Here is a 10,701-nt window from a genome sequence, read left to right as displayed (position 1 = left end):
AAATAATCGATCCAAAAATACTGTCGCATTTTCTCCGCTATGTTAGATGATAAATAATCGATCCAAAAAAAAAAAAAAAAACGTTTATAAGGGTAAATATATGAAAAAGAAAATCTCGACTACTCCTGGATGTCTTCAATTTCTGCATGGCGACCCTTGTTATATTACCATGTTTCATCCATAAAATCCCCCAAAAATCCAGCTGTGGCCATTCACAGCTGTGTCTTGACACTCAGTGATACATGCTACATGGAGTTTTTAGATCGAAACACGGTAAGCATGCGATAATATCTCGTTAAAGTCATGGTGTCTGTAATTCTGCTCTCTTGTGCTCTCGCCTCCAGATAAGGTTTTGCTGTTTAAAAACTTTTTTTTTTTTCAAAATGCCCTCTTGCTCAAATATTTTCTTCCACAAGAAAATTGAGATTTTAAGCTTTCCAATGATGCATCACACATGTATATCGGACAATTTCGAAAGTTGGCCAAATTGGGGGTCTCAGAGCGGAACTTCAAGTCACTTGAGTGTTTTCGGCCATAGATAGATAGATAGATAGATAGATAGATAGATAGATAGATAGATAGATAGATAGATAGATAGATAGATAGATAGATAGATAGATAGATAGATAGATAGATAGATAGATAGATAGATAGATAGATAGATAGATAGATAGATAGATAGATAGATAGATAGATAGATAGATAGATACATAATACATACATATAATGTGTATGTATATATATGTAAATGTATATATATATATATAATGTGTAAAGCATCTTAAGAATAAATAAAAGAAATTCAAAATATTAATGATATAATTTCAAATCAAACAAAACATTTATTTTAAAGAAGAGATACAAAAATATTCATACACAATATAATATAATATAATATAATATAATATAATATAATATAATATAATATAATATAATATAATATAATATAATATAATATAATATAATATAATATAATTAGGGCTGTCAAAATTATCGCGTTAACGGTAATTATTTTAATTAATCACATTAAAATATTTGACGCAATTAATGCACATGTCCCGCTCAGACAGTATTCTGCCTTTTGGTAAGTTTTACAGCAAGGTTTTTTGTGCTGTCTAACAGCGAACTCTTGTGGTCGCTTTGCGACATGGTTTATTGCTTTCTTGCCAGTTCAATATGGCTGCACAACGTCTCGGGCTGACGCCTACGTTGTAATGTTGTGCTTATACGATCCTTGGACAAGATTTGTCCGTAAGTATGGTTGTTGTAAAGAATGTACATATTATGTTAGTAAGCGAAATGTTATATTTTTTGTATGAGACGCTTTTTGTTTATGTTTAATGAACCTGTATAGCGTGCTAAGCTAACGTTGTTGCTAATGCAATGCTTGTGTACTTTTTTTTTGTAGTTTCACTACGGTCTAAAGAGGACAGTGGTTTGAGGCCATTTTATTAATAAATCAGATGAAAAAGGAAGAAGTCTGATTATTAAGGCGTTGTTCACTAGCTGTCTAGCTTTGGAAAAAGTAGACGCTTCGGAGTGAGGACAGCATAGACAGATTTAAATGACAGTAGAGTGAAATGCCCACTACAGTCCTTATGTACCGTATGTTGAATGTACAGTACTGTGCAAAGGTTTTAGGCAGGACACCTGCCTAAAACTTTTGCACAGTACTGTATATTTTTATTATATTATGTATATACAGGATATACTGTATGTATATATTTTCCCCAAGTGGAAGCTTCCATGGTCCTAATAAATTTAATAATTAAAAAAATGTATATACAGGATATACTGTATGTATATATTTTCCCCAAGTGGAAGCTTCCATGGTCCTAATAAATTTAATAATTAAAAAAATATGTATACAGTACTGTGCAAAAGTTTTAGGCAGGTGTCCTGCCTAAAACTTTCGCACAGTACTGTATATATCCATCTTGTGTCTTATCTTTCCATTCCAAAAAAATATTTTACAGAATATATATATAATTTACAGAAAAATATGGCATATTTTATAGATGGTTTGAATTGCGATTAATTGCGATTAATTACGATTAATTAATGTTTAAGCTGTAATTAACTCAATTAAAAATTTTAATCGTTTGACAGCCCTAAATATAATATAATATAAGTAATTTGGCATCCTGTGCACTTTCTCCTCTTTCAAAAATGCTTGTCTTGCAGACTACTGTTTACTTGAAAAATCATTCAAACATTACAAAAAAATTATGTGTTAAACAATTATTTTTTTATATGTTAAAAGCTGTATATGTTTCCTAAAATCCCAATATGCAAATAAAATGTAAAAATAATAATTAACTACCTAATGATTTAAATAAACACATTTTCATATACTTCTAGTAATGTTTTAGAATTAAAAATAGAACAAAAACATAGTGTTATTTTAGTTTACATTCTACATCATCTAAATGAATAGAAAAAACACAAATACAAATAGAAAAAAAAGATGTATCAAGATGTATTTTAGATTTTTTTCCCTAAAATAAAAATATCCCAATCATTTGAGATTTGTGAAATAATGTATTTGTATTCACTCAGATTATTTTTCCAGACTATTATAAATGACAGAGTTCTTGTATTGACATCTTCATTGTGCAGTTAGGTTATTATTGTTTTTATCACAGATAATGATTGTTGAAAGTGGGAAAAAAATAATAAACCACAATGTGAGGTTTGGAGGGAGTCCTGCTGGTCTCATCTGGACTCAGTATCCCCCCCCCCCCCCCAAAAAAAAACAAAAAAAACAAAACATAACAAAAAAACATGACTTTTCATTTCCACAATGGGCACTTTCCGCTGATTCATCCAAAGCTGAAGACTTGATGAGTGCAGTCCATTTCTGGGTCAGTGAAAAGCATACTAAGCTGTTGCGTTGAATAGGCCACAGGGACAGGAGAGGAGGGGAGGGGATGGCCCCCTGTTTTGCAAAAACACACTAAACCAAAAGCCCACTTTAACATCGCAGTCACAGATGCCTTGCTACAAAGCAGCAACTCAATGTAGGTACCCTCTTTTATGATTGATTATCTGTTTGATGAAGAAAAATTGTAAAGCAGTTAAGATCACAAACAAAAAAACATCGACACAACAACTGTATCCATGCAACACGTCTTTACGTTTACAGTGAGCCTGACCACAATGAGGGTGCCATATTTCCCAGCAAGGTCAGTCCTTTTCCGTAAGGAGCCCAATGGAGTGACCTACAGAGTTCCGGCACTGCTCTACCTGACTCGCTGCAACTCTTTCCTGGCCTTCTGTGAAGAGCGGCTCAGCCCGTCTGACTCCCAGGCTCACCTGCTGGTCATGAGGAGAGGGACATTCTACAGGAACTATGTTGAGGTGAGGTGAGACGAGCGAACGTGCATCAAATCACATTTCACAAGAGGGTTAAATATTCATATTTTCAGTGGGAAAGCATGCAAGCTCTCGGCACGGCGTACCTGCCGGGACACCGCTCCATGAACCCGTGCCCTGTGTACGACGACTTCACGGGCACCCTCTTTTTGTTCTTCATCGCCATTCTGGGCCACACCCCCGAGTCCTTCCAGCTGGCCACTGGGAAGAACTTAACACGCCTTTGCTATGTCTCCAGCACGGACAATGGAATTACATGGAGTCCGGCTACTGACCTCACACAACAGGTTCTTGGAGACACTATCAAAGGCAAGACACCTTCTTATTTCTGGATTACAGTATTTCCATTCAGAGCAGTAGTTGAGATGCATCCTTGTAGAAAAACAACCCTGGACAGCTGCCCATCTTGCCTGTGTTAAAAATTTGTCTCTGTCAATGAATAGAAGGGATGCTCAAAATATTGTTCTGCAGTGTTTAAAAAACAGTGCTGTGCTTTTAGAAGATTAGGAGAACCTTATTCCATGAGAACTAAAAAGAGCCTGCTGGCAGTCAAAGCCAGACTGGGCTATTAGCTCAGCAGTCAGCATGGTTGACTGCCACAGTGACGGTGCAGGTTCTTATCCCAAATGCAACGTAGTGCAATAACGTCACAACCATCAAAGTGGTTACGCATAGCAGTTGTTTGCTGAAGAACAACTCGGTTGTTTGTTGTTAATGCCGCTATAAACTTTTTTATGATTTTTCCATTTTTATTCATGGTACAATTCTGGCATCAACAGCTGCAGTTGCTTATTTACTGTATGACACGATATTTCTTCCTATCCAATTTTTTTTTTCATGCTCCTCTCTGGCTCGTTTTTTTCCAGAATGGGCCACTTTTGCCCTGGGACCGGGCCATGGCATTCAGCTCAAGTCCGGACGCCTACTCATCCCCGCTTATGCCTACCACATCGAGTGCAAACAGTGTTTCGGAAAGCTATGCCAGACGTCCCCACGCGCCTTCTGCTTCCACAGTGACACCCATGGGCGAACTTGGCATTTCGGGGGCACCGTCCCGGGCCTGGAGAGTGTGGAGTGCCAGGTGGTGTCTGTGGACGAGGAAGATGGGACCAACTTCTTGTACTGCAACGCACGAAGCCGGTTGGGCTTCAGAGTGCAGGCTCTCAGTCTTGATAACGGGGCTACATTTCAAGAGGGTCAGCTGGTTCAGAGGTTGGTGGAACCTCGGAATGGTTGTCACGGGAGTGTGGTGGGCTTCCCAGCTCCATTACATTTCAACTTTAATGCCCAACATTCCAGACACTTATCACAAGAAACTGCCTTTCCAAATTTCCTCACCCCCACGTGGGTTGTGTACTCTCACCCAACATGGACCAGCGCCCGCAAAGATCTAGGCCTCTTTCTGAGTCTTTATCCCCGGGACCCCGACAGTTGGCGCGGGCCTTGGGTGATCTACGAGGGTCCGTGCGCTTACTCCGACTTGGCGCACGTGGAGCTTCCGCCCTCGACCGGCTCCCCGCCCGCCGTGGCCTTCGCCTGTTTGTTTGAGTGTGGGACCAGGACGGCCTATGAACAGATCTGCTTCTGCATCTTCACCCTCTATGAACTCATTGACAACCTCCCGCCAGGCGTGACTTTACTAAGCAAGGATCATAACAAAAAGCGAGGGCCCGAAGTCAACGCAGGCAGATGTAATGTTCGACACATGAAGAGGAGGAAGCTTGGTGACTTTTGTACTTTGTTTTAAATTAATCTTGTAAAATATGTGTTCCAGTCATGTTTCAGAGGATGTTGTGCAGTGGTGGGCCACATATATACTCATAATAGGATTTGTCCATTTTATGTTTAACATATCCTCCATTAGTTTTTTTTTTAATTTTCAAGATAGACAATAAAATACTTCAGTGTCATCTTTCGAAATGTTATTCAGTGTCATGGTGTTTTGTCATTTGTTTGAGATGTCTTTTAGTTGGTGGTCGTCGAAAGCATCTCCTGCATAGTAAAATCTCCTGATGCAGCTACTAACACCCATGGAGGACAATTTTCTAAATAATTTTGTATTTTCTAATATAATTTGTCATCTGTATAACTTCATTATGTAATTTTTGTATGTATGTACCTGTATGTACAGTGTATCACAAAAGTGAGTGCACCGCTCGCATCTCTGCAGATATTTAAGTATATCTTTTCATGGGACAACACTGACAAAATGACACTTTGACACAATGAAAAGTAGTCTGTATGCAGCTTATATAATGGAGTTAATTTATTTTCCCCTGGAAAAAAAAACCTCAAAATATAGCCATTAATATCTAAACCCCAGGCAACAAAAGTGACTACACCCCTAAGTAAATACGTACATCCCTAAATGTCCAAATTTAGTAATGCATGTAATTTCCCCTCCAAAACGTCATATGACTCGTTACACGAGTGCTGTCAGCATTGCTGGAGAGATTGAAGAGGTGGGGGGTCAGCCTATTACTGCTCAGACCATACACCGCACTCTACATCAAATTGGTGTGCATGGCTGTCACCCCAGGAGGAAGCCTCTTCTGAAGATGGTACACAAGAAAGCCCGCAAACAGTTTCCTGAAGACATGTCAGCAAAGCACATGGATTACTGGAACTATGTCCTATGGTCTGATGAGATGGGCGAGCTTTCTTGTGTACCGTCTTCAGAAGAGGCTTCCTCCTGGGGTGACAGCCATGCATACCAATTTAATGTAGAGTGCGCCGTATGGTCTAAGCAGTAACAGGCTGACCCCCCACCTCTTCAATCGCCGCAGCAATGCTGACAGCACTCCTGTAACGAGTAATATGACATTTTGGAGGGAAAATGACATGCAGTACTCAATTTGGACATTTAGGGATGTACGTATTTACTAAGGGGTGTACTCACTTTTGTTGCCAGGGGTTTAGATATTAATGGCTATATTTTTAGTTATTTTGAAGGGAAAATAAATGAACTCTATTATATAAGCTGCACACAGACTACTTTTCATTGTGTCAAATTGTCATTTTGTCAGTGTTGTCCCATGAAGATATAAATATCTGCAGAAATGCGAAGGGTGTTCTCACTTTTGTGATACACTGTATGTATGTGTATCCTTATGTGTATGTACCATTGTTCACAATTGTGTACATGCTATATGCATGATATTGATGCTTTCCTGATTATATTGTGTTGTTAGAATGCAGCAAGTACATGAGTAATGCAATACCAGTTTAAGTGCTTTGTCACCATCTTGTGACATCTACAGGCCAACTTAAAAAAAAAAAAATCATAGATTTTTGCTATAGGCCTATGTGGTTTACATGTTGTCATGTACGTCAGATGTTGTCAGGTGACTAGTTTAATTGCTTTTTGTTTTATTATAGCATGGTTATTTTGTTATTTCCCTATGTGCTTGTGGTCACTTTGAACTGTTACTTATGACAAACAAATTAAAGCACATTACAGGAAAACATGTTTTGGTTCCACTGTATTCCATAGTTTCTGAAGATTTTCCATGGAAAATTGACCACCTCTTTGAAAACCTCAAGGCAACAGCAACTCACTCTTTTGTATCCTTCCTGTAATTGTGCACATTCAAGGCTATCAACAGACATTCCAATCGAGTTCACTTCCCCAAGTGTGTACTGACTTTTAACCCTTAAATTGCTAAATATTGCAAAGTTAATTTGGGAAAATTGTGTCCAAGAGTATCTGTGTTGGCGTGTCCTGCTTGTGTTTATATAAGTGTGTGTAGCCTAAACGCACTTAAGCGCAGTCCATTTGAACCTTTTGTGGTTGGCGCCATGCAATGGAGCTGCAAATACAAAGTTGTTGTTTCAGGCTGCTGTGACTGTGTATCTCAGAATGACGCGAATACTCCTTACACCAGGGGTGTCCAAACTAGTCCTATTTTTTTTTCGGGTTCACAGCAAGTTTTGAAAATATAATTGAATATTGTCCACACAAGCTTAGGTTCATCCTCCATTCTGTTACACTGCTCATTAAAAACTCAGAGCCCTATTACCGTATTGGCACCTGAGTTTGAGTCACCAGATTTTGAGAATCTGCTGATACAGAGTCCCGATCCGAAAGCGATTTTTTTGTTTTTGTTTCTATTTGAAAAAAGTTAAAACATGTTCAAACTGTATTTTTTACAGTACTTCCTCTTCCGCTGTGTCCGGGAGTGTTGCGAAGTATAAAACCTTTGTACTTACCATATTGGCCCGAATATAAAACGGCCATGATTATAAGACGACCCCCTCTTTTTCAAGACTCAAGTTTGAAAAAATACTTTTTGAACACCAAATTAATTTTTATACAGAAAATAATTACAGTACATCTCAAACAAATGATTATAACAATATATTTGAGACAAAAAGCATGTTATTTTGCCTCATTCTAATCTTATATATATATTATATTCTACATATATATATATATATATATATATATATATATATATATATATATATATATATATTCTATATATGTAAACTAGGGCTGCAGCTATCGAATATTTTAGTAATCGAGTAATCGACTGAAAATTCTATCGATTAATCGAGGAATCAGATAAAACATAAATTTTTAGGTGAAGAGCAATTATAAATGTACATGAGAAAAAGACACATTTAATCTAATATTGAACCATTTTCAGTCAATCAATGTCTTTATTTTCGATGTACATTGTTGAAAACAGCCAACAATTGCATCTCAGATGTAACTAGAATTAAAAAAAATAAAATAAAAAAGACTAATTCACTGCTTTCACTCAAAACCTTTAGATCTTATACTGTACACACATATATATATATATTAGGGCTGTCAAAATTATCGCGTTAACGCGCGGTAATTAATTTTTTAAATTAATCACGTTAAAATATTTGACGCAATTAACACACATGTCCCGCTCAGACAGTATTCTGCCTTTTGGTAAGTTTTACAGCAAGGCTTTTTGTGCTGTCTAACAGTATGGTAGATAGTATGGTTGTTGTAAAGAATGTACATATTATGTTAGTAAGCGAAATGTTATATTTTTTGCATGAGACGCTTTTTGTTTATGTTTAGTGAACCTGTATAGCGTGCTAAGCTAACGTTGTTGCTAATGCAATGCTTGTGTACTTTTTTTTTTTGTAGTTTTACGACTGTCTAAAGAGGACAATGGTTTGAGGCTATTTTATTAATAAATCAGATGAAAAAGGAAGAAGTCTGATTATTAAGGCGTCGTTCACTAGCTGTCTAGCTTTGGAAAAAGTAGACACTTCGGAGCAGGGGTCGCGTTAACCGGAAATTTTCCGTCGTTGACCGGTTTTTTAAAACGGTGACGGAAAAAACTGAAGTCCGTCAGTCATTTTGACAGGTTGCAATTCACACCCCAGACCACAGGGTGGCGAGTTAGCATATTAATTAGCTATTGTCTCTCTTAATGCATGACGTCGTTGGCTATTCTGTGAGAATATTGTAGCGTAACCGGGGTCTGGCGGCGGCACCGTGATTGACACATCAACGCGAGGTTCTTATTGGTGCACCCGGTGTGCCAGCGCGTCATCCAATTGATGGACAAGATTGCCGCCTGTGTATAGACCCCAATCACATGACGTCACAACTCCGCCCCCCTGACCGGAGCCGCCATATTGTGTGTCAGCCCGTCATGTTTATACATTACCGCTACGTACATGCCTCCTATTACGGCGTGTTTTTCTGCTCGTTAATATTAATAATCAAAATGGTGAAGGCGTGTGTGGCGGTTGGTTTCTGTAACAGAGAAGATAGACGGAGAGACTTGAAGTTCTACCGTATTCTGAGAGACGCGAAGATGAGAGCGAGATGGACTGCTGTAATTCGACAAGAAATTTGGGCACCAAACGATCACCACAGACTATGTAGTAGTCTTTTTATATCTGGTAAGATGCATTTAATATATATTTAGAAGATTTTGGGCTGACAACCACAATTAAGATCATTGTGTGACGTTGGTGATTGGGGTCTATATCGTTGCCTCCTTTTCTTTGGGGGCGAAGTTGTTGGCGGTAAGCAGAGTAAAAAGGGAGAAAAATACCACGACTTCCGTGTCTAATTTTTCGCCGCCAAGCAAGCGTTACAATATTAATTAAAAATGAATGAAAACTAAATACTATTGAATATGTCATCATTATCATTTTAAAAATTTAAGTGACGGGTAAAAATAGACTATGACCGGATTTTTATGACCCTGTCAGTCAAAATGACAGACAACGAAAATGTCTAGCGCAACCTCTGCTTCGGAGTGAGGACAGCATAGACAGATTTAAATGACAGTAGAGTGAAATGCCAGTCCTTATGTACCGTATGTTGAATGTATATATCCATCTTGTGTCTTATCTTTCCATTCCAACAATTTATTTTACAGAATATATATATAATTTACAGAAAAATATGGCATATTTTATCGATGGTTTGAATTGGCATTAATTGCGATTAATTAATTTTTAAGCTGTAATTAACTCGATTAAAAATTTTAATCGTTTGACAGCCCTGATATATATATATATATATATATATATATATATATATATATACATATACACACAGTGGGGAGAACAAGTATTTGATACACTGCCAATGGGTTTTCCCATTGTGAGTGTATCAAATACTTGTTCTCCCCACTGTATACTATATATATATATATATATATATATATATATATATATATATGTGTGTGTGTGTGTGATATATATATGTGTGTGTGTGTGTGTGTGTGTGTGTGAGTATATATGTATATATATATATATTAGGGCTGTCAAACGATTAAAATTTTTAATCGAGTTAATTACAGCTTAAAAATGAATTGTAATTAATCGCAATTAATCGCAATTCAAACCATCTATAAAATATGCCATATTTTTCTGTAAATTATTGTTGGAATGGAAAGATAAGACACAAGATGGATATATACAGTGGGGAGAACAAGTATTTGATACACTGCCAATGGGAAAACCCATCTTGTGTCTTATCTTTCCATTCCAACAATAATTTACAGAAAAATATGGCATATTTTATAGATGGTTTGAATTGCGATTAATTACGATTAATTAATTCTTAAGCTATAATTAACTCGATTAAAAATTTTAATCGTGTGACAGCCCTTATATATTTCTTACCTAAAAATGCCATTACGCTTGATAACATACAGCACTTAAAAGTTAGGTGTTTTTCCCACGTGTTTCAATTTAGTTTCTATTTGTGTCAAGCCATTTTAAGTTCTAGTTAAGTTTTAAGGTAGTCTAAACTGTAAGTCCTGATAGGATTTTGAGTTTTTGCAGTGTTCAAAATAAATGTATGATACCTGCTGTATT

General features: G+C 37.0%; 1 protein-coding gene across 1 annotated transcript; it reads left to right on the top strand.

The window, feature by feature from the left end:
• Positions 1-2,995: 2,995 nt before the first annotated feature.
• On the top strand, positions 2,996-5,299 carry neu4 (sialidase 4). The gene is made up of 4 exons (XM_057839423.1): positions 2,996-3,020; positions 3,146-3,360; positions 3,429-3,684; positions 4,242-5,299. The coding sequence occupies exons 2-4, from the start codon at positions 3,160-3,162 to the stop codon at positions 5,120-5,122; spliced, it is 1,338 nt and encodes a 445-aa protein (XP_057695406.1). The 5' UTR covers positions 2,996-3,020; positions 3,146-3,159; the 3' UTR covers positions 5,123-5,299.
• The last annotated feature ends 5,402 nt before the right edge of the window (positions 5,300-10,701 follow it).

Source organism: Corythoichthys intestinalis, chromosome 6 (genome assembly GCF_030265065.1).
Source record: "Corythoichthys intestinalis isolate RoL2023-P3 chromosome 6, ASM3026506v1, whole genome shotgun sequence".
Classification (NCBI taxonomy): domain Eukaryota; kingdom Metazoa; phylum Chordata; class Actinopteri; order Syngnathiformes; family Syngnathidae; genus Corythoichthys; species Corythoichthys intestinalis.
The sequence above is the reverse complement of the archived record's forward strand: the minus strand, read 5'-3'. Positions and strand labels throughout refer to the sequence as shown.